This window comes from Cotesia glomerata, linkage group LG10, assembly GCF_020080835.1.
Source record: "Cotesia glomerata isolate CgM1 linkage group LG10, MPM_Cglom_v2.3, whole genome shotgun sequence".
NCBI classification, from domain to species: Eukaryota; Metazoa; Arthropoda; class Insecta; order Hymenoptera; family Braconidae; genus Cotesia; species Cotesia glomerata.
In genome coordinates, this window is record NC_058167.1 from 6,788,967 (window position 1) to 6,813,077 (window position 24,111).

At 29.3% G+C, this 24,111-nt stretch overlaps 4 protein-coding genes across 9 annotated transcripts in view; 3 read left to right on the plus strand and 1 right to left on the minus strand.

The window, feature by feature from the left end:
- LOC123272572 overlaps nucleotides 1–15,920 on the plus strand; it is a 101,994-nt gene extending 86,074 nt beyond the window's left edge. For 2 of the 4 annotated variants that reach the window (XM_044739453.1, XM_044739455.1), the window contains exons 10-15: nucleotides 1,007–1,366; nucleotides 1,463–1,574; nucleotides 11,813–12,222; nucleotides 12,343–12,555; nucleotides 13,515–13,857; nucleotides 14,122–15,920. In XM_044739453.1, coding sequence (XP_044595388.1) covers nucleotides 1,007–1,366; nucleotides 1,463–1,574; nucleotides 11,813–12,222; nucleotides 12,343–12,555; nucleotides 13,515–13,857; nucleotides 14,122–14,364 — 1,681 coding nt within the window. In that variant the 3' untranslated portion in view covers nucleotides 14,365–15,920. Of the gene's footprint in view, nucleotides 1–1,006; nucleotides 1,367–1,462; nucleotides 1,575–11,812; nucleotides 12,223–12,342; nucleotides 12,556–13,514; nucleotides 13,858–13,939 lie in introns of all 4 variants that reach the window. The other 2 variants (XM_044739454.1, XM_044739456.1) reach the window with 2 other exon arrangements.
- Nucleotides 15,921–17,418: 1,498 nt separating this feature from the next.
- Nucleotides 17,419–19,168, minus strand: LOC123272611 (39S ribosomal protein L30, mitochondrial). Of its 2 annotated transcripts, none has more exons than XM_044739528.1 (4): nucleotides 19,084–19,168; nucleotides 18,406–18,521; nucleotides 17,842–17,968; nucleotides 17,419–17,747 (listed from the first exon to the last, which is right to left on the minus strand). In XM_044739528.1, exons 2-4 carry the CDS (start codon nucleotides 18,513–18,515, stop codon nucleotides 17,463–17,465), a joined length of 522 nt encoding a protein of 173 aa, XP_044595463.1. In that variant the 5' UTR covers nucleotides 18,516–18,521; nucleotides 19,084–19,168; the 3' UTR covers nucleotides 17,419–17,462. The 2 variants fall into 2 exon arrangements, with proteins under 2 accessions (XP_044595463.1, XP_044595462.1); XM_044739527.1 differs by lacking the exon at nucleotides 19,084–19,168 and adding an exon at nucleotides 18,830–18,967.
- Nucleotides 19,148–21,645, plus strand: LOC123272598 (iron-sulfur protein NUBPL). 2 transcript variants are annotated; one of them, XM_044739510.1, is made up of 4 exons: nucleotides 19,148–19,282; nucleotides 20,415–20,734; nucleotides 20,805–21,178; nucleotides 21,447–21,645. In XM_044739510.1, the coding sequence occupies exons 1-4, from the start codon at nucleotides 19,208–19,210 to the stop codon at nucleotides 21,596–21,598; spliced, it is 921 nt and encodes a 306-aa protein (XP_044595445.1). In that variant the 5' UTR covers nucleotides 19,148–19,207; the 3' UTR covers nucleotides 21,599–21,645. The 2 variants fall into 2 exon arrangements, with proteins under 2 accessions (XP_044595445.1, XP_044595444.1); XM_044739509.1 differs by having other exon boundaries at nucleotides 20,415–20,737; nucleotides 21,447–21,643.
- A 399-nt stretch (nucleotides 21,646–22,044) lies between these two features.
- On the plus strand, nucleotides 22,045–23,920 carry LOC123272601 (ATP synthase subunit gamma, mitochondrial). The gene is made up of 3 exons (XM_044739512.1): nucleotides 22,045–22,149; nucleotides 22,482–23,029; nucleotides 23,101–23,920. The coding sequence occupies exons 2-3, from the start codon at nucleotides 22,503–22,505 to the stop codon at nucleotides 23,465–23,467; spliced, it is 894 nt and encodes a 297-aa protein (XP_044595447.1). The 5' UTR covers nucleotides 22,045–22,149; nucleotides 22,482–22,502; the 3' UTR covers nucleotides 23,468–23,920.
- The last annotated feature ends 191 nt before the right edge of the window (nucleotides 23,921–24,111 follow it).

The window sequence follows — 24,111 nt, forward strand, 5'->3', positions numbered from 1 at the left end:
AGGTTTAAAAAATTTTCACACGTCGCTCAAGATTTAAAAATATTTCCAAAATCGTCATAATTTTAATCAACTATAAAATAATCTAACATCAATTTTTTAGTAATCAATACTCTTATAGAAAATTAAAGAGTGATTTTAGAAAGTTCTTGATAAAAACCTTCTATGGTATTTTAAGAAAAATTTTTTTTTCTACCCTTTACATGACCGCGCTTAACCTTAAAATTTTTTACGTTTATAATAATAGATATTTCCCAAATTTCATGTCGATATTTTCATTCTTAAAGTTTAGCCAAGATTTTTTCAATTTGTAAAGCAGTGTACTTTAGATATTTTTGAGTAATTTTAATCACACTGACAAAAAAATTAACTTTATTTAAGAGAAAAATTCTTGAACTAAGATGTTCTTGATTCAAGTAAATGTTACTTGATTTAAGGATTTTTTTACTTGATTCAAAAATTTTTCTTTTAAATCAGTGCATAAATATAAAGAAATTTTCGGTTTTTTAACTAAAAGTTGACAAATTAAATAACAGAAATAAAATATGACATACTAATCAAAAGTATATATCTATCACTACGGCAATTTAATTGACAAATTTTTAGTCGGCATCTTTTATCAAATCGACCGCTTAATAATTTGAGCTATTTTATTCTATTCTCTTAAAATTAATTGAGGTACGTTATTTTAAAATTTTAAACTTTTAAGTAATCTCTAGAACTGAAAATGTTGACTTTAAATTTTCAAAACACTCTTATTATTAACGTAAACAATTGTAGAATTATAAAAACAAATTAATTTTTAATGATTTTGATTATTTTTAAAAATCTTGAATGATTTTGAATCGAGGTGACTTTTAAAAAAGGCTCTTAAAATGCAATAAACTAACTTTGGAGACTTGAGAAAGAAATTTCGGGTTTTTTCACCACCCAATTAAATATTAATATTAGTAATGAATAAAATTAATTAATATTAATAATAGTAATAACATTAAATATTTTTGAAAAGGTTATTCGGTGGAGCCCTGGTAAAAGTAGAAGGTCGTCGACTTCAACCATCATGGGCACTTTTGTTGAGTGATCTACTGGTGTTTGCGCGTGTCTCACGTGATCGTGTACTTTTCGTGACGGAAGAGCCACTTCGCTTATCAAGTATCGCTGAAGCATGTTTTACCGTACGTAAACGTCCTACTGAGTTTCGTTTACAAGTATCAATTACACCTAATGGCAGTTATGAAAACGGGCATATAGATGCAATGCAAAGTGGTGGATGTAGTCCCCATAGTCGTCCTCGCAGACGTATTCTTATTTTACGTGCACCTACTCCTGAGCTCAAAGCAGTATGGCATAATCTTTTACAGCGTCAAATGTAAGTCTACAATTTATAGTTAAATGCTTACATTAATCCCTTAAACAATCCCAAGCCTGTGAGTCACTATCTTCCCTTTAACTCTTCCCATTTTAGCATCTATGTGAATACAGGCTGCACGGATACACCGAGTATACACAGTCCTGAAGAAAGTCACTATACTGGAAACCATTTCACCATTGCTTGTGATCCCAGTACTAGTCCCCAGGTGATATACATATTAATATAAATTAAATTAATTCAGTAATTGTTTAGATATGTGGCTTTACCTTTTTATACACGGAGAAAAAAATTTTGCTATAGGAACTCTATAGTAGTTAGTTAGTTGTAAAAAGTTCCAGTAGGTTAACGTATTCTTATAGTAACAATACCGTTTAGCTCCTGCAACTCTACATCGTTGAGCTCTGAGAGCTAAACGTTATTTACCTCTCACAACTCTACAGGATCGTTCTGAGACTATAACAAATTTTTGGAAGTCTGCTTAATAATTTTTTTTTAAGATTTAGCATTGATAATTTAATAAATACATGCGGCAGAATGAATTTATATTGCCAACAATAATTGTATATGGCAAATAAGAATAGTATTATAATAGAAATAAAATAATAATAGAACTTATATTACAAATAAAAATTATTTGTAAAATAAAAATATGGTCGTCACAAAATTATCTTATTTTCTTAATTATATCAATAAATATTGGACATAAAATCACTATACCGTATATGCACGAGAAAAGATAAATAAACGAAAACAAATTTTATTTTGTGTTAAATGGGGTCTTTTTAATGTATTTCGATAACTTATCACTTATCACAATATATTCAACTAATAAATTAAATTAACAGTCACTGCAAATGAACCTTGAAAAACCATAAATACAAAACTGTTCTAACGAAATTCAATTTGACAAAAAAAAAACCTATTTCTTTAAATAAATAAATTGGAAACTTAATTGTCCTCATATATTTTTAATAATATAGATTAGTAACAAAATAATTATGTTTGGCATTTTAGAAGGTTATGAAATATGTCAGCGCACTCCACTACTGCGCAACGTAGAGCGCTCCCAACTATACCGTTTGGCTCTGAGAACAATCCCGTAGAGCTCTGAGAGCTCAACAACATTGAGTTATCAGAACTAAATAACATTATGTTACTGTAACTCTACAACGAATAGTAAACTGTGTATAGTTGTGGTAACTCTACAGTTACGTTACCAGAACGAAATTTTTTTTTCCGTGCAGTCGTAAAAAATCGAAAAATTATTTACAGTACAGACAAATTTTTATTTCATTTTATTCTTCTACACATTAAAATTTTATTTATTTATTTAATTTAAATGCCAAGGCAATGGCCGAATCGCAAATGATACAAAATAACAGGTAAAAAGTACATATAAGAATATAAATAGATCTACATAGATAAACTGACAATGTTAAGATTATAACTAATCGAACAATACAAACAATTTAAAGTTTGAATAATGAGATCAATTAATTACAATTAATAAGAATGAGGTGAGAAAAAGTGAACAAGAGTTTGTAATTTGAATAATAAATGTCAGATTTAAGTTAGAACTTAAATTTAAATTTAAAGCACTGCAGACAGCACCAATTTTAATGATTTGAATCATCATCAGTAATACCAGGTATCCAGCTCTTCTTTAGCTCAAGATCGCGGAAAAATTCATAGGTTTTTATCTTGAAAGTGTCAATGCTAAGCCATTGATCAATTATCAAGCTTTTAACAAAAATTAACAAAATTTTCTTTCGATTCTCATTTCTTGATTTGAAAATTGAAAAAATTCATACTCGTTTTGTTTTTTATAAAAATTTTTTAGACTGAGCATAAAACACTGAATAAATTAAAAAAAATATTATTATACTAGAAAGATTTTTTATGAGATTTATAAAATTTTTGTAAATTTTGTAAATTTTTGTAAATTTTGACTTTTGATCACAACTGATGCAATAATTTTCTTCATATATTGGATATATATTTTTATATATACGTGACTGAATAAAGTAGTCAGTACTTGTCTCGGATAGCTTAACTGGTAGAGCCCTTGGCGCGTAACCGAGAGATCTGGGTTCGATTCCCAGTCTGGGCTGTCTGATTATTTTTTCAATTACGGAAAAATCCCCACTGAGTAGGTCCCCCCCTTTCCCCTATCCGTTCTTTCCCAACTCCCTTAAAAATTTGCTTTAATATGGCACATACTCTACCATTTGAGCTATCCGGTCTATACTAAATTTCCATTCGCTTATTCTATATACATTAAGCCACACCGTCCATCTTACGGCAAGCATTTTTACAAATATAAATAATGCTGTGAAGCGGGAAAGAATAGGAGTTACGGTAATTATTACGTGAAGCGTTCCACATTCACGCAACAGGATATTGGTAGGAAAGGATTGAGAAAGGAATGTAGAGAGGATAATCTTAATGTGAGTTTATAGAATATGCGAGAAAAAAAATTATTAGATAGCTCGGACTGGGATTCGAACCCAGAACCTTCCGAAGACATGTCGGCTACTCTACCATTTGAGCTATCCGGTCTATACTAAATTTCCATTCGCTTATATATAATTATTACGACTTCAAATATTTTTTTCATGTCTACAATTCTAAACAGATCTTCATGAAACTTAGCATGCTTACTTTTTGGATAATTTTTGTGGCCAAGTTAAAAAATAAGTTACATGAATTGATTACTTTTAAAATAACAGCATTTGAAAATTTTCAAAAAGTAAACGAGAAATCATACTTTTGCTGTTTCTCATCGAAATATAACTTTTAATTAGATAAGTTATCAATTTTCAGTGAAATGCGTCTAAAAGTTCATCAAATAAACTTCAATTTTCATTTCTACTTATTTTTTTAGATTAAAAATTATATATCTTTCTACATACTTAATGATATTTTACTTTTACATTCGTTTTAACGATTTTGTTCTTGGTGCTTTTTAAAATAGAAAACAACACCTTAATCGATAAAGTTAATCTTAGAAAATTTCAATGAAAAACAAGATAAGTACCCATTGAATCAGGTACATCATTAAAATGCCTGAATAAATAGTGTACATCTGAAGTAATCAATAGACACTACAATTTTGATCCATGTATATTTCATTATGACTAAAATAATGATTTCCAAAATATTAATAAAATAATTACCCACTATAAAACGAATGCAAAAGTAAAATTTCATTAGATAGACAGAGAGAGAGGTAATTTTTGGCCTAGACCGATGGTCAGGTGCAAATTAAAACTCATTTATTAAACTTTCAAATGCAATCCACAAAAATTTTACAAGATCGCATTCAATAGTTATTTTTCAAAGAAGCAGTGAAAGAACCAATTTTTTGATATTTTAAAAAATTCAAATTGCTAACCTATACGATTTAATTAAGAAAGAAAAAAAAATAAGTATGCAAATTAAAGCTTATTTCATTAGCTCTCAGATGTAATTTACATAAATTTAATAGAATATTGCGTTCAATTGTTATTGCACGGAAAAACAGAAGAAATGAAAATTTTCGTGATTTTAGAAAATTTTTGAATAGCTGTAGTTTTTAAACTAATCTAACGATTTGGCTCATCCTCGAACTTAACCTCGGAAATCGTCTTAAGAATGAGTGTGTGACGTTTTATTGAAATCCGTATAGAATCGTGGGAGTTAGAGAAGAGACAATATATAAATTTATGGCTGATTCTCTGTAAGGACGTCTTAAATCTGTACAAAAATGTCCGACCAAATTATTTTTGATTTTATTAGAAAAAAAATTAACAAGGGCTACAAAACTATCAGCTTAATTATAATAAATAAACAGCCGAATTAATTTTTGCTTTTTCGATATTTGTGTATCTTTTGCCATGTAACATGACAGGGGACTGTTTTTTTCTTATCATATTGAGAAAAATCAAGCAAACTATTTCAATGCATTCAACTTTTCAAGTTCTCAATGAATGTTTACATTAATTAGAATAATATTAAGACTTATGGATCCAATTTTATAAATAAATTATAAATAAAAATAGTTGCCAGGGGACTGAGTTTTGAAGTGGCCCAGACACACATTTCCAGCACAAACGGTGCTTTGACACTAAATAAAATGGCGATAAAGCGCTAACAGCCCTATGGTCATTAACTCAAGGCTAGTTAGGTCCTTATAAACCTTACAAAAGGTAAAATAACACGCTGGATTTTTTTTTTGACTTTGAACTTCTGGCAGGGGACTGTTCTTAAAATGCCTGAGACAAACTTTGGTTTAATGAATTTAATGAAAAAAATTAATTTTCGGTACTTTTCATTGAAGAAGATTGTTAGTCAACTAATTAAGTTTATAAACATTATGGACCAAATTATATATTATGGACGAATAACTTAAAATTTAATCTTAAAGTTTTAATTTTGGGAGTGGGACAGCCCAGGGGACTGTTATTTCGGTGGTTTACAAATTTATAGCAAAAAACCAAAATTTATTTCATTTTAATTTTCAATAGGCGCGCAGTAGCCCTATCGGATCTGGGTCTTGCTTACCAAAGCATTGGACCGGGTTCGAGTCTGGCGTACACCAATGAATATTTTCAATATTTAAGTGTATTATTTTGCTCAGCCCAAAAAATAAAACGAGTTCCAATCTCAAAAGTTTACCCCCTACCGTAGTCGCTCATGACCTTAGTAGTTTATGCGACTTTAAAACAAATTAAAAAAAAAAAAAAAATTTTCAATGCTCCAAATAGAAATGTTTTTTTACTTTCATAATAAATTTTTTTTAGTAACAAAATAACAATTTTTCTAATAAAAAAATGCCTGGGACAGCAAAAAACATCCTTACAGAGAATTAGGGCTTCACACGAGACGAGAGTAGGCGAGAATACTAAAAATCTCGTCTCGGTCTCGTAAATTCCGAAAAAATTAAGTCTCGTTCGAGTCTCGGTCTCGTCTCGTTACTAGTTGTCTCGTCTCGGTCTCGTCTCGTTACCAGTTGTCTCGTCTTGTCTCGCTTAGTTCTAAATATTAAGAACAAATATCATATGAAATGAAAAATAAATAATAAATTATTTTTTTAAACTATAATTAAAACGTACTTTATACAACAATATTTTTACATATACATAAATTATTTAAGTTTTGACATTCTTAATTTTATCTTTTAAATTACACGATGACCAAGAAATCAAACATAATAACGCTTGCATCACATCATCTTTCAATGATGTACGTGATTTTGTCATGATCATACCTGCTGTAGAAAATAGTCGTTCAACAGGTACGGATGTAGCCATTATACTAAATAAATCTTTGGCTATCTTGGAAAGGGTAGGAAAAGCTTTTTCATGCACTTTCCACCACTCCAAAATATTTGTGTTTCTATCTTCTCTTTCTAATCGTAAATACTCTTCAAACTCAGCTTTCCAATGTTTCGAAGTTTCTGTCGAAGTTTTATATAGGCTATTAATATCAATACATTTTTTAATAAAATTGTTACAGCTTTCAATGACAACGCTCTCAGTTGGTTGATTATTGAGGGTGTTTTTAGCGTATTTTTTATAACACTCTTCGAAACATAGGATAGCTTCATTCTTCATTTCTTTACCCCAATCGGTTTTGTCGAATATTTCGACCTTATGCCGAGGATCTAAAATCAAACTCGAACAATAAACCCAATTGGTTTTCCTGTAATGCTTTAACATCTTATCTCTAGATGCTTGAAAAGCAATTAATAAAGTTTCATCAACAACAGTGCGATTTGCTTTATTGTCTAACTCAAAAATTGTCGAATCAATATCTGAGATAAGTATGTTAAAAGCAACAACAACAATTGGTAGCGTCACGTATTTTTCACCACAAATTGCTTCCGAAACTATTTTGAAATTTTTTAAAAATATACATGTTTGTTCAAGTAATAACCACTCATTTTCATTTAGTCTTAACATACTTATACTTTTATTATTTTCGTGACTCAACCAGAATAAATTTAAACTATTTTTTAAACTAATTCCTACTTCAATCATATCATGAGTGCTATTCCATCTTGTCTTAACATCCAAAATAGGTTTAATATATTTTGTTTTTGTGATGTTACAAAAATCAATTAATTTATTTTGTAATTGCTCAGACTTTCTTATTTTAATAAAAGTACTGCGCAATTTACAAATAGCGGATGATGGACTGAAATCAATTGAAGTCATTTCAAACAATTCGTTTTCATCTAAAACGTCATGATTGAGTTCTTCATCATTAACATTTTCTACTTTAGAGATTAAACTGTCCAGAATATCACTCTCAGATTCAAGAAAGTCTACTTTTAACATTTTCATAATATCTTGAACACCGAGATTCAAAATATGGGCAAAACAACGAAAATGTTGATTGATATGATCAAAAGATTGGTCATTTTCTGCCATCAAAACATTTAATTCACTCATAAATGTAGTGCTTGCCGCTGCATTATCAAGGGTTATTACTACTCGGTGGGTCTTATATACGTGACTGAATAAAGTAGTCAGTACTTGTCTCGGATAGCTTAACTGGTAGAGCCCTTGGCGCGTAACCGAGAGATCTGGGTTCGATTCCCAGTCTGGGCTGTCTGATTAATTTTTTCAATTACGGAAAAATTCCCACTGAGTATGTCCCCCTCTTTTCCTCTATCCGTTCTTTCCCAACTCCCTTAAAAATTTGCTTTAATATGGCATAATTTATAGCTAAATTTGTCATTAAAGACAAATTTGGGAACTGGGGAAATAAAGGATAAAGGGGGGAGGAGGGACCTTACTCAGTAGGAATTTTTCGGTAACCGAAAAAATAATTCAGACAGCCCAGACCGGGACTCGAACCCGGATCATTTGGTTACGCGCCAAAGGCTCTACCAGTTAAGCTATCCGAGACATTGTCCGTAACTACCATTCCGTCACCTAATATATACATGTTATTATATGTATAAGTTATTCCTTGAATCTTATTCTCTAACGCGTATTCTTTAATGCATTTAAAAAAAACTTTTGCGATATCTTTTCCACTATGTCGACCACAAGAAGGTACAAAATCTAAAGCTAAAGATTGTAGCTGCCAATTATCATCGATGAAGTGAATAGTTACGCCGTAATATGACCTGAAGTTCATCGAAGTCCAGCCATCTACGGTAAATGAAAATTTAGAACAGTTATTATTCAAAATTTCCTTTACTCTCACTCGTTGAATGTGAAAATGCTCCATCACCATTCGCCGAGCACAATTACGTCTGGGGACACTGATGTTGGGATTCAAAATATGAAAAAAATTTTGAGTGTCGTCGTCATCGAAAAAACTCAAGGCCAACTTTTTCTTCGCCATCCACTCTACAATTAAAGCCTCATAATTCTTCGATGATAATTTATTCTAAAACATAAAATTCCTTTATGTTTATACAACTCTACTAAAATTTTTGACTAAAAATAGTGAATATAATATGTGGATCATTCCACACCAAATCACGAAATCTTAAAAATTGTACAGTGATAAGTATGTAAACTAAATTTTTTTCCATCAAAAATGTCGCTCTTCAAAGAAAGTCAAAATTTAAGTTAAAAGTTAAGAAAAAACGGTGAAAAAAAAATTTTTTGGTTCTTATTTTATTTTATTTATTTTTTTTTTTTTTCAAAAACTACACTTCTAAACGAAAAAAATAGCCGCCGGCAAAGAGAGGTAACGATAATTAAATCAGACCCTCGCGGTTTTGATAATGCCGTAAAAATACCGTAATTTTTCGGCATTTATGCTCATGCCGTATATTTACCGTTATAATTCGGTAATAATGCGGTTAAACTATAGTTGTTTTGGCCAGTTTTTATACTGTAGTTATCCAGTATATATACTGCACTTATGCTGTACAGTTACCAAAAATATACTATACAATTACCGCATTTTCAGCATAAATGTATCGCATTTTTACGGTAAATGTTCCGTAATTTTTCGATCAAAAACTGACCAAAACAACCGAAAAAATGCTGAAAAAATACCGCATTAATACTGTATAATTGCGACATTTTTTCGGCATTTACAAAACCGCTAGGGGAAGTTATGAATTTTTCAAAATTACGATGCCGTTGTTTTTTTACAATTTTTAAAAATTCATATTTTCGGAGCTTTTGAAAATTAACGGCTCATAATGTCATAATTTAGGAGTAGGCGTCTTTTGAAACGTATAAAAAAAAAATTTAATTGAATAAAAAAATACAATTTTTAAAATGTGGTAATTTGGCGTTGAATTGTTACCCATATGTATCTGCGAAGTGAATTTACATTTTTTACTACAAACCCAAAGCAATTAAGACAATTTTATGTCGACATGCGTATATAGTATTTTAACACACACTTAAAGAAATTACATTTTACATAATTAATTGAATACGTTGAAAAAATGTTTCTAATTGTTCACTATTAGAGCGGTTTGAGATTGATGTAAAATTAAATTACCTGTTCAGAAAACATATCAGTCAATTTTTTTTCCGCTGATGACACAGATTTTTGAATCGAAGTTGAGTTTCCATAAACTTCTTCATAGGCTTTTGAATGAGCCGTCAGTAAATGCCTCTTCATACCGGTAAAGTTGTTATCTTTTCGGCTAATAATTTTTATCTTTTTTGATTTTTCACACACTAAACATATTGCTTTTTTCTCACCTCTAATTGTTTCAAGCTTGAAAAAATTTTCGAATTTTGAAGTTTTTTGTTTAGGTGGTTGATCAACAGTTTCACTTTCACTAATTTCATCTTCACTTTCATTTGATCTTTGCCTCTTATTTGGGTTATTATCACTAACAATCACACTTGTCGACATTTTACTGTATTATCTGAAGTCGGAAAATTGTAGATCTTCACTGTTCAAAAGTTTTTGTAAAACTGATGAACAACTCTTTAGAGAATTTCTCTGATCCACATAATGTTGTCAACATGAACAATTTTTCGTCACGCAGTTTAGCATAAATTTTATTTTTACGGAATACTTGAAACATTTTTTTTGCATCTAAGTTTGTTACCAAATACTTGAGTATTTGACCAGTTCTATGATATATACTCCCACAGATGTATAAAATAATTGTTCAAATCTTTACTACAAGAGGTACAGGAAAAAACAAAAAATTTCTCCAGATGTCCAAATAGAGACTAAACTTTCAAAACATCGCTATAGAGGCAATAAAAGTTGTCCGTTAAGTACTGAATTAATAATGAGATTAGTTTTTATATTTGTAAATTCTATTTTTCTTGAAAAATAACGTTAATTATCGCAAATTTGTAACAAATATAATAATTAATATTTTTTTGAAATATTATATAGACAAAACACATTGGTGATTATAATGGAAACTCTTTATATTTAATTGTTTTATATAGGTGTTGAAAAAGGACGAGTCAAATATAAGAAAAGTTTACTGTATGTCTGTAATAAATAAGAGGATCTTCCAGGTAGAAAATTTCGAGTAAAAAAAACTTCCTTTAATAGTACACACATCTATAACTCTCTCGCTTGTAGACACATCCACAAGCGAGAGTACAAGTGAACCAATTGATCTTTTAAAAGGAATCATTCAAATCTAAAATGTAAAAATCTGCAAAAATAAGTAGTTATGATAAGTGATACTGATAAGTAACTATTAGAAGAGAACAAGTTGAAGTAAAAATATGAAAAAATCATACTCAGCTAAGGATACCATGATGTTTTGTATTGACAAACTATGATATAGAATATAAATATTAATACGTATACTTCAAAAATTAGAGTTTCAACTTTGAGTTTTTTTTTTTTTAAGTTACAAAAAACTTTTTCACAGATGGTCTCCAGATTTTATAGTTTGTAAAATTTATTGTTCTCTATGTAGATCTTTTCTAATTTTTCTAATAAAAACTTCATAAAAAAAATTTTACGAGACCAAGAACGAGACTCTCGGGTTGCGCTATATGTGGTCTCGGTATCGCCGAGAATATTTTCAAAAAGGTCTCGTCTCGTCTCGTCTCGCTTTTCCGAGACGAGAACGAGACGAGACGAGAAAATTCTCGCTCTCGTGTGAAGCCCTACAGAGAATCACCCATATATATATATACCAAAAAATACATAAATAAACTTTTGAACCATAAACCATATGCATTATTTTATTAATATTATTATTATTATATAATGTACTCATTATAAATATATTTGATTGTATGGCCCTTAGGGAGCACTTGCTCTAGGGTCAAAATTATTAAATAAATAAATAAATAAATAAATAAATAAAATTTTCTGAATCTACTTGACGAGCTGAGTCGAAATATAGCAAAATTTTTCAAAAGTTCCGTGATGAAGACCAATGCAATAGTTATCTTTCTATGAAATCTACTAAAAAAGGAGGAGACACATGTAAACAATTACTCTTTATTTTATAATGTTTATTCTATTATTATTTATTATTTTATTACTTAGATTACCATTTCAAGAAACTCTCGTGAGCCAGAGGAGGACAAGCTTCAAGATGATCAAGACAATTTGGAGTCAATTATAAAACCAATTAATGATTCAAGTCAAAATAATATTCATTTAGCCCAATGGGTTCGTAATTCCCATCAAATACCTCCACCAGATTACGAAGTCCCACCAGAAGAATGGACAGTCGAAGAATTGGCAGCTCGAGCTCCTAAAGAATCAATAAGTAGCAATGTTAACGAACAAGTAATCGAAGAAAACGTAGCGACTAATTCAGATCAAGAACAACACAGTACTGCTTCAAGTGCCAGTTTATCGACAGTTAAATCCACTACCGTCAATTCTAAAAAAAATGGCAGTTTTAAAGATGCACCTTCAGGATCGATCAACATCTGCCGAAGGTGCCACAGGTGGAGTTTTCCGTATCAAGGATAGACTCTTAGAATTTTTTATATTATATTTATTACAATTAATATAATATATTTTTATTTTATTTTAGTTATAATAATGATATTTTTAATAATCAACAGGTCTGGATGTCCGACACCGCCACCTCTAAGGGATCCTTTTTCACCTCTTCCACCAAAAATATCTATTCTTCCGCCAACACCTGATCTATGTCCAATGTACAAATTAAAAAATGGATCCCAAGATAGTTCGAGTAAAAACTGCACTACTGCTGATGAAAACACCGAAGATGGCAGTGAAGATGATTTGGATTGTGATGAAGAACCGCCTTACAGGTTGCTTATTTTTTTATATCATCATCATTTATCATTTTTATCGTATATTTATGTATCCAGAAAATATACACCAGTTAAAAATCAACCAGATTGAAAAAAAAAATTTTTAGTTTAAAATACTTATTTTTGGTTTAAAATACTTATTTTGAAAAATTAGGACATAAGGTAAAAGCCCCAATAGATGATCACATATCAGTATATGATCACTCCATGTATTTGTATACCTATATTTGTGAATATACTGGTATGTGATCATCTATTGGGGCTTTTACCTTAAATAGAAAATAAAAAAATTTTTCTATTTAATTTACAACAATTAAATTCTTAAAATCATGTTATTTAATTCAAGAGATATTGTTTTCCTGAATTAAATTTATTTTTTCATCAGTGTAGTTTAAATTATAATTAATACCTTTCAGACACTCTACAAATAGAATGAATAATTAAAACACAATATATGCAATGAGTACATTTACAGCCAACTATACAAACCGTAACTGTTTCTTTGAACATTGCCATATTATATTTCTTCTCTTAGCCAAACCTCATTCATGAGGTAACAAACATTCAAAACTGCTTAGAGAATATTAGAAAAGTATTTAGTAACAAGTTACTACTACATCCTTGCGATACTTTTAACAAACTTAATTAATTCTAATATTGTAAATAATACAATCATTAAAAATATTACGTTAATAATATTGGCTGCACAACAATTGATCCAACAACATAATACCCATACATGAATATCTCAGCAATAAAAAATCACACAAAAAATTAAAAGATGGTTTCAGAAATTACAATAAAAATTCTGTACATAAATTGACCATGGTTTTTTGAGAAAAAAATTTTTTCTATCTTGTACATGAACGTGGATATTGTATTTGGGTCAAATGTTGTACTATCAATGATATTAAAGTAGATGAAATGTAAAATTAAATTAAGGTCATTATCTTCAGAGCACTCCGAAGATTTGGAACGATGAGTAGCTTAGATCAAGAAGATGAGTTAGATGATCAAGGAGATGATGATAACCGTGATTTAGAGTCTCCACCAACAGGTTTAAAGTCTTGGACAGCAAGGGCTAGCGATTTCGTCGTTAGTAAAATGGTTTTTTTAGAACAATTGAGTGAAGGAGTTGGTAGTTACTTACTTCAGCCTCCCGTGCCACCTGAAAGGACTGAATTTTCACTAGATCCCAATGACGATGAAGGAACGACTTCCGGTGGAACATCTGGTGATGACATATGGGGTACACCAACTTCGGGTGGACCAGATGATGACAGTTTTACCGCCAGCCCCGTAAGTTTAATACAAAGTATTTAATGCTATGTTTTTAAGTAAAAACTCTTTGAGTTGAGTTTTTTTTTATCACCGCCGCCAGATTTTTTCAAGCACCATAGATTAGTCATACCTTCCAACACCAAAAAATAAGAGAGTAAGAGAGTAAATGATCGACTAAAAAATAAATAAGCTTCGCACGGCTCTGCATGACGTAAATGCTTGTACTATTTACAAAAAACAAAAAAAAACAATTAGTACCAGCTGAACCTGTCACTTTCATAGCCGTCTATCAATGGCAACGTTCTTGGCGAGGATAATTATGGGCTCACATTGAATACTGATGATGATGCTGACGAAAGTGGTGATTCCGAAGACTGCAACGTGCCTGAAATCAGTATGGATCAACTGCTAGGTAGCAGTAACTTTTCATCTCTTCGATGTATTCTTAACCGTAGACGACTGGAGCCACTTCCCGAAGAAGACGATTCATCTGGTAACGAAAAAAATCAAGTTGGATGGTGGTGACATAGGTTGCAGCCCGCGAGTTTGACCAGTGGCGAAGATCAAATTCAAAACAGAGATCAAATATTCGCTAAATTGACTCAAGAAGATGAAGAATTTCGTAAAAAAATTTTGGATCTACATAAAAAACTTTTGGATGTTGACTCTGGTAAAGAATCCAGTCAAATTGATAATCCGCCAGTGAAAAAGATCGAAAAACGAGTAACACTTGTGGAAACAGCTACAACTCCAAAGCCACTAGACGTAGGAAGAATTATAAAACCGGCTTTAAAGAATTCAATAGCTAATTCTAGTAATGAAGCTGAAAGTATTTCTAGAATGCTTGATAGAAGACGATTGAAAAGGATGGATCTTGAACACGAAAGAAGAAAACATTTAGAAGAATTGAGAAGACGATCGGAAAGAATCGATGAAGTCTCTGAAGATGATCAAGACGAGCAAATACCAGTGAGACCTCGAGAAACTACTTTTCTCAACCGTCTGAGAATTCGCAGACGTAGTATCAAGTTGTTAAGTTTTTTAAGTGGTAAGTCATCGGATAAATCTCATGAGGAACGAGCATCCAGATTATTGAAAATATATATGCCTGAAAAAAGTACTAAGGGACAAAATACTATCTCTATTCATCACCATACACCCAGAAGTAGAAGATTTTGGAAACTCCGTAATCGGAGAAAGAATGTTTAAGAAAATATTACTTCAAAAACATAAAACTGAAAATTAAATTTTAAAAAAGTGGCAAATTCAAAATTATACTTCTTGATCTATTAAATTGCGATAAATTGAGATAAATTGCGTCCAATAAACGAAAAATAACGTTTGGATAATGTTCATCGATTTTACGTACAATGATGAAAATAAATACAATACTTCTTTCAATTATCTATCGAGGACTTCCAATCTGTTTATTTATTAAATGTATTGTCGAAAGTAAGCTCGAGGATTTATGTTATATTTAATATTTTAATTTTTTAAATAACTTAGTGCTTTAGGTGCAATTGTAATGTAGGATTTACCAAAAATGAAGAAAACAAAATTTTAAAAACAAATAAATAAATCAATTATTAAAAATGTTTTCTTCAAGTTATTAATAATCGCCTTGGTATTTATTATTAAATTTTTAACTTATGCAAATTGTAAAAAATAAATAAAATTATCGCAGAAACGGCCTATGCAATATTTACATTTAAATATAAGTCATCCTCGAGTTAAAAATACGGCCTAGGTATAACGGTATACCTAATTAATATATTTAATATAATTATCAAAATTTATACTTAATTTATGGTAAAACAATAAAATTTCCTCCGTTAGCTCGTTGTATCGTTTGGAATCAATTGAAGAGTTTCTATCAAAACTAGTAATTCTTCTTAAATTATAAAAAAAAAAAATAAAAAAAAAAGTAGGTCCGCACTGACTGACACAACGCGGCATTCATTATCTTTAACTTAAATAATAGATTTAAATAATTATAAATAAAAAGAAAAGTTACTGTTGGTAGATTGTAAAATTTAGTCTTCAAAGGCTAAAATGCAAATAAATTATACTATTTGTTGAAATTTCAGACTTTTTTTTTATCCTTTGTCATTTCTTTAAAACTTTTATACCTTGTTTTATTGCACTTTTAGATAAATTAATAAATCATATGTATACAGTCAAAACCGTTTATAATGATATCGATGAAATCGTTGAAATGCGGTCGATAGAGCCGATAGTCGTTATAATCAATAATAAATATTCCATAAGCAATTTTCTAATGAATTCATCGATTTGAAGATTCTGTAAAAATAATTAATGTTTAGAAATTTTTAATCAAGTCCGTTTGGGTGCATCTTTATTCGGAAGTATGTATCGAAATATACCACTGTTCCGAAGCAAGCTCCATATGAATTTTAAGGGATCCGAGTTAAACCATTATGTGTATTTCAGTATTTGCTGCTTTATAATTTATGTAAATAGTTATCGGGTTTTATTTTATTAAAACTATTGTATCTTATAAACTTTAAACATATAAGAATTTAATATTTTATCGTACTTTGCAAATTAGAAAAGCTGCCGGTCTGACTACGTAGTCAACTGACCACAACCACTGAAAATCTATCATTTTAGATTGATTTTGCACTGAATCTGTATGTATGAATTTTGAATTCATCGAATTCTTTTTCTTTCCGACGTAATTGAAGAGATTTCAAATATTAGTGATCAATGCTTTGTGTAACTTGTCAAACGATAAACTGATTTAAAATTTTGATTATAACTCTGCTAAATCTATGATTGAATTTAATGAGATCATAAGTATAATTGTGTAAAAACAAATAAAAGTATTTCTCGTACATATAGCCGATACATTTGAAAATATATTTTTAACATGGCTACTATGAGCAATTTGTCACTGTAAACGGATTTTGCTTGGAGAATTTGTGTAGGATCGGACCGAACGTCAAAATTTCATCATTATACACGGTTCATCATTTTAAGCGATGATGTTATAAACGGTTTTGACTTTAACGATAAAGCGTAATCGAAGTTGTCAGTTACTTTCATTATGTGCTAAATAAACTTTTTTTAATAAATCAAATTTAAATGAAAATTAATAATGATAAAAGTAACGCTTCAACTTCGGTAATGATTTATATTATTTATGTATTTTACAAATGTATATTTCTCAGAATAAGTATTTCAATAATTTAAATCAAAAAAGTTGATTCAAAGTTTTAAATGAAAAAACGGCATACTCCAGTAAAAACATAAAAATTCATGATAGGTAATACAAACTAACTATAATTTTTTGGTAAATTAATGAGAGAAAATAACTTTATCTTCTATATAACCTTTCATCATTCTTTGTGTTCATTGATATACATGAAAAATAAATATAAATCTCTGATGGTATGTAAAAATAAAGTTATTGAAAAGTTTATTAACTTATAAAATCATTTTAAAAGTGAAAAAAATTTAATTGTTTTGATTTATCAGATAATTGAATTCTAGAAAATTATAAGAAGAATTTTCTTACAGATAATTTATTTTAAAATAATGAATCAAGTTAGGCATAAATCATTTTGATAATTTGACTTTTATTCATTTAAAAATAATTATATCTACAAATCATAAGGATTAAGCCATCTATATCTTAATTCTTCCTTCAAAGTTTTTCTATCTAATCGTTTTGGATTATTTATGAACTCTATAGTAGCTTTTTCACGATCTGGATCGACTCTTGGAGCCATTAGCAAATCTCCATTTTCATGGAGCCAAGTCTGGACTGACTCATCGTTGGGTAATTTGTCTGGCATATTGATTGGTGTAACTTTTATCAGATGCTTTATTTTCCAAAGCAACGTACACATTTCTGGTGTATTTTTGACTATCGCAATATCACTGGCCTAAATATATTGAATAAAATTTATGGCTTATAGTTTATGACACAAAAATATTGTTTGAATAACGATATTATATGTCATCGATCAAATTACTTACCACTTTATCTAATTTAAGCTGAATAAGAATATTTTTATCCCAATATGGATTGCCTTTAAATTTTTCGACACGCTGAACCATTAAAAGTTTTGTTGGTTTGATTGGAGGATCTTTATGATCTTTGTGTCTAGAAATAGTTAACGTTATTGAAAATCACTTAATGTTATTAACGTAAATTATTTTAAGAAATTATTTTAATTGTATTAAATAAAAAGGATTAGAATTTCCTATTAATCATATTTTAGGTCTTTCGTTCCTTATTAGAATGATAATAAAATAAGCAGACACCTGACAATTTTTTATTTTTTTTTAATAAATACATCTGTAAACTTCAGTATTATTTACAGGAACTTTTCAAACAGCCTATTCACGTAAATCTACGATTGACTAAATATTTTTATGACATCACAAAGCATGACTTATTAATGCAATAGCTGTCACTATTTTTATTGTAATTATTAACAATCACGCGTATTAAGAACATACAACCCAGTATAATTACGCACCAAATTTATTTATTATTTATTAATGTCAAACTCCATATAATTGTTTATTTAAACTTACCGCGGATAATATGTTACTTGTTCATATTTAACACCATTTGTCCAAGTCCTGGGTGCTCTTCGTAAAATGTAGCTACGAATCTGAGTAAAACAGCTTAATGGTATAGACATATTTACCTGCAAAAAAAAATACTATTCAATGAAAACTAATGTGAACGATACTTGTTTAAGGTTATGCTTATGTTTAAAAGATTTACATCAACACTAGTGAAAAATAACTTTGAAAAACTTAAAAACCAGCAAGCGTGTTAACAAATAAAAATTTGTTTTTCAGTATTTATTATAATTAATATACAATAAAAATTACAAAAATTTCGCAACCATAACTAGAAAATATTTGTCAATCGGTTTAATGTCGTAAATTTTATAAAGAATTATTTTTTGATTAGAATAAAGAAAAGGAAAAAAATTGTTTTTAATAATACCTTTTTAACTCAAACGAGCAAATTTTTTAATAACTGCTTAATTCAGTAATTTTGGACCAATTTTCTTGCAAGTTTTTATTAACACCCTACTTTACAACCGTTGTCGAAATACACAACAGTGCCGATAATTTTATGCTTGAGAGTTCTTTACTCAATGGACATTTGGACTCAAATTCATGAAATTATCATAGTCGCTTATCAAAAATATTCAATAAAAATCTAAAATTATAATTAAATTAAATTGTGTAACTTAACTGATGGATTATATTTAATATTTGCAATTAAATCGTCTTTAAACTTGATTCATTAATTGTTCATGAACTGTTGAGGTTATTGCTTGTTGTGAGTTTTCTCAACATATTGGCGGTAAATTTAAAAATGTCAAGGTCACTTTTCCCAAATGCTTTATTAAATTTTCGATCTATTTATCGTAATACTACAAAGTCTAAGGAAGTAAGTATTTTTAATATTTTAATTATGTTTATAATCCGTTAATTGAAAATTTATAAATATTTCTCTTAGTGTAAAAATAATAAATCCACTTGATAATTTTTCAAAATTCTTCCTATTCAACTGTTTAGATTTTTCTTTTACAATCATTTAGGGCCAGATTTTCAATTCGAGATAACATTTCATCCAGGATGAAATTATTACTTCTTTGAGCTCAAAAATCTAGTGGTTGTTAAAAACATACTTTTTTTTTTTAATTTTGAATTGTAATATCCTTCGATCGAAAGATGTTTTACGAGCACTAATAGTAGTTTTATTACATCGAAAATGATTCGAGAAGAAATTTCGAAGTTACGCAAAAAAAAACACTTTTTTCGAAATTTTTCGTGAACGGTTTCTCTTCAACGTATCAACTGACTTTGATGTGGTTTGCAGCAATCGACATCGTTTTTTGAGTTTAAGAGCTGATGAGATTTTTGAATTGATCATTAAATCCGTTTAAAAGTTATTAAAAAAAAAATTATTTGAAAATTTTACTTTTGAAATTTCTCAAAATCTACTAGTCTGAATCGGTTCCAATGATATAGGAAATCTAAGTTTGATGAAGCTCTTTCGAACGCCGCCGAGTTCGTTTAAATACACACACAAACACCTAGTAAGAATGGCCAAGGACTTCAAAACTTGGAGATCTGATGAGAGCTCGATTTTCGAAAAATTACATTCAAGTTAGCAGTCACTTTACAATTTTTTAATTTTATTTAACAAAAAAATTTGTTCCAAAAAATTATTTAAAAAAATTTCTACATGTCAATTTTTTTTTCTAATTTTTTTTGCCATAATTTATTTGTTATGAAATTCTTAAAATTATTAAATATATGCTAAATTAATTTTCATTCAAAAACTGGGATGAAACCAATAATGTCCCGATTTTTTTTAAATCATTGATTTTCATAGCGGAAAGTTAAAAAAAAAGTAACTGTTCTTTAATTTTACAAAATTATAAATTACTCCTAGATGAAATTAAATATAACTGCGTAATTTAAAAATGAACTTATTGTGTTATGTTTTTTTTTACGAATCAACAAATTTTTGCAAAAAAAAATGTACTCTATCAAAATAACTCGAATTGTTTCAGTTATCGTCATCAACATCAAGTAGTTTAAATGATGAAAATAAAAGACGCCAACAAGTAATGGGTAAAGGACTTCCTAAGCAAAAAAGTATAAAAGGTGTCAAGCAAATACTGTTAGTCGCATCTGGAAAAGGTGGAGTTGGTAAATCTACAACCAGTGTTAATTTAGCTACCGCATTGAAAATTATTCAACCACAGAAAGCAATAGGCTTATTAGATGCTGATATTTTTGGACCCACCATTCCATTAATGATGAATCTTCATCAAACACCTTTACTCAATGATGATAATTTAATGGAGCCTCTTGTCAATTATGGAGTCAAGTGGTAATAATTTTTTATTTTTTATTTATTTAAAAAAAAATGGAATTATATAATTTTTTTTTTATTTTAGTATGTCAATGGGATTTCTGGTTGATGAAAAGTCACCGGTTATTTGGAGAGGATTGATGGTAATGAGTGCATTAGAGAAATTACTTAGACAAGTTGCTTGGGATCCTCTTGATTATCTTGTAGTCGATACCCCTCCCGGAACTGGAGATACCCTTCTTTCTTTAATTCAAAATATTCCTATTAGTGGTGTTGTTATTGTTACAACTCCTCAAAAAGCAGCATTAGACGTGGCGCGAAAAGGTGCTAGAATGTTTCAAAAAATGAATGTTCCAATCGCTGGACTTGTTGAAAATATGACGAACATAACGTGTCCAAAATGTTTGGAGCAAGTATCATTATTTGGTGAAGGAGGCACTATTTTGTCTAAAGAATTAGGTAAAGTATTATTTCTAAATTATTAAATACTTAATATATTATCAATGACATTATAAACACGTCTTTTTTAATTATTATTTAAAAAAAAAAAAAAACATATTTTCCCAAGCGTCACAAAAAATAATGTTGACTTTTTGATAGATTTCACTCAACAAGAAGTTGAAAAATTAATAATTGTCAACATAAATTCAACAAAACATTAACAAAAAAAAATTTGTGCCGCTTGGGTTCTTTTTATTTTTATTTATTTTTCTTACTGACTTTTTAGGTGTACCAATTTTAAAAAAGTTTCCTTTAGACAAAGATACAACAGAGTGTGGAGATATTGGAAAACCAATTGTTTTAGCACAGCCAAATTCACCGCAGTCTACTTTATACAAAGAGTTGGGACAAGATATTATAAATTTTTTACAAAAATAAAATATTAATTCATCGTAATATTTTATATCATAAATTTCAAAAAATTTTAACTTTTCTATTTTGAAGTTTTATTGAAAAAACTGTTGAGTAAAAGAATAATTCAATATGTCATTCAAATTGATATTTTGACTATCAATTCAAATTAATATAAAATATTAAAGTTTGTATGATAGAAAAATAATTTATACGTACGAATAGTTACCAATTTGAATAAAATATTTTTTAGGAGTAAAATGTTTTTTTTTGGAGTAATTAAATTTTTTCATTTTTTAAAGGTCGTAGATATAAATTTTAATTCATTCTAAATAAAAAATGAATAAATTTTATTATCTACGATGATACGTATTAATAAAAAAATTTAAAAAAAACAAAAAAGTTTTCTATTAACTCATCATAAATTTAAAAGTACCGCCAATTTTATCATCGAAAGCTGCGTTACCGCTCTCTAACGTTCTTTCCTGTTACTTTTTATCCCCCCGTTATACTGTCGAGAAGAGAGTTAACCTTCTAAGCCCAGTGGCCGAATTGACTTTCGCCTGTAAAATTATTTGGTAAGTTTATTTTATTTATTTTTACATTTAATTATATTCTTAATTGATTTATCTCGACTATCTAAAGAAATTAAGAAATTATTAAACAATTAAAATCAAAAGTTGTTTAATAAACCTTTCACACTTAACTAATAATAACAGTAAATAGAACTGAATAGCCGTCAAGTTCAATCTGACGATTACATAAAAGCATATAATACTTCCAATTATATTAAAGGAGTACTGAATATCTCCTTGACAGTTTATAAATTTTGGATTAAAAAATCACAAACTAACAAAATTTATGTGAATTTATTTTGAAATTTGATGTACTAATTAAAATTTTTTCTTAGTTATCGGTTAATTTGTCCACCATGCTTCGTCAGGCGAGCAATTTGGTCTCGTTGACTGCGCCAGCAGTTCAACAACAGCATCAACGTGGTATGGCAACTTTGAAAGCTATTTCCATTCGTCTTAAGTCGGTAAAAAACATCCAGAAAATTACTCAGTCCATGAAGATGGTGTCAGCAGCTAAATACAATCATGCTGAACGTGATTTGAAACAAGCAAGACCTCTAGGTCAAGGAACTAAAATCTTCTATGAGCAAGCTGAAATTCAAGCACCTGAATCAGAACCTAAACAATTGGTAATTGCTGTCACAAGTGATCGAGGTTTGTGTGGTGCTGTACACAGCGGTGTGTCACGTAATATTCGTGATAAATTATTAGCTGATTCAAATCTTCGTGAGAATACTAAAATAATATGCATTGGTGACAAATCACGAGCAATTTTGTCACGGCTATTTGCTAAAAATATTCTCTTTGTCGCAAGTGAAGTTGGCCGTAAGCCTCCAACTTTTACTGATGCTTCCAAAGTAGCAAATATGGTCATGAATTCCGGGTTAGTTAATAAATATTTATATTTAAATAATAACAATTATAACGATACTAATTCTTTTTATCTGATGATAGGTACACCTTTGGATCTGGACGCATAGTTTACAACAGATTTAGGTCAGTAGTTTCGTACGTTGTCGATCAATTACCCCTGTTCGACAAATCTGCTGTAACGAGTGCTCCAAAATTATGTGTCTACGATTCTCTCGATGAGGATGTAATCCAAAGCTATTTGGAATTTTCTCTTGCCTCATTGTTATTCTACGCGATGAAAGAAGGTGCATGCAGCGAACAATCCAGCAGAATGACTGCTATGGATAACGCCAGTAAGAATGCTGGTGAAATGATTGATAAACTTACTTTAACATTCAATCGTACTCGCCAAGCTGTTATTACTAGAGAACTTATTGAAATTATTTCTGGAGCTGCCGCTTTGGATTAAATATCTCTTCATTTGGAAATACAATTGTATAGTCAGCGAAGTTGGCAAGTGATTATTATTCACTATTAATAATCTTAAATATTATAAAATTAAAACACAAAATTAAAAAAAAACCATTCGTCATTTTGTTTTTGTTTAATCCTTTGATTTTTTATTTGTTTTTATAAAACGTTTTGTTAACTTCGCTTTATATACAACATATAGATTATTATAGGATTTAATAACCTATCAGATAATAGTAATGTAAGTGTCAATGACTTACCAAGTTTGAGAATACTTAAGGTAAAAGCCCCAATATATCTATATTCACAAATATAGATATACAAATACATGGAGTGATCATATACTGGTACATGATCATCTATTAGGGCTTTTTACCTTACTCCTATTACATGAAAAAACTGTCGGTTGTTGAATGTAATATAATAAAAAAAACCGATACAAAACAAAAAATAGTACCAGTTTAAATTTCTGATTATTTATTTCACAACTTAAAAAAATATAACATTTTTTTCAACATTATCACATCTGTAATAATAAATTGGATAAAATTCGGTTAATTTATTTTTAATTGATATTAATCAGTCATTCCTTTAATTTTAAAACAATCAATTGAATTGTTTGATCTTGAAAGACAATATTAA

Excerpts from the sequence above, each read along its gene's own strand:
- LOC123272611 (XM_044739528.1), bottom strand. The coding sequence starts at position 18,515 with ATGTCTATACCATTAAGCTGTTTTACTCAGATTCGTAGCTACATTTTA. Across the intron at positions 17,969-18,405 it reads CAAGTAACATATTATCCGCG|ACACAAAGATCATAAAGATC; the intron begins GTAAGTTTAAAT and ends AACTATTTCTAG. Across the intron at positions 17,748-17,841 it reads AGCTTAAATTAGATAAAGTG|GCCAGTGATATTGCGATAGT; the intron begins GTAAGTAATTTG and ends CAATATATTTAG.
- LOC123272598 (XM_044739509.1), top strand. The coding sequence starts at position 19,208 with ATGTCAAGGTCACTTTTCCCAAATGCTTTATTAAATTTTCGATCTATT. Across the intron at positions 20,738-20,804 it reads GTCAATTATGGAGTCAAGTG|TATGTCAATGGGATTTCTGG; the intron begins GTAATAATTTTT and ends TTTTTATTTTAG. Across the intron at positions 21,179-21,446 it reads TATTTTGTCTAAAGAATTAG|GTGTACCAATTTTAAAAAAG; the intron begins GTAAAGTATTAT and ends CTGACTTTTTAG.
- LOC123272601 (XM_044739512.1), top strand. The coding sequence starts at position 22,503 with ATGCTTCGTCAGGCGAGCAATTTGGTCTCGTTGACTGCGCCAGCAGTT. Across the intron at positions 23,030-23,100 it reads AATATGGTCATGAATTCCGG|GTACACCTTTGGATCTGGAC; the intron begins GTTAGTTAATAA and ends ATCTGATGATAG.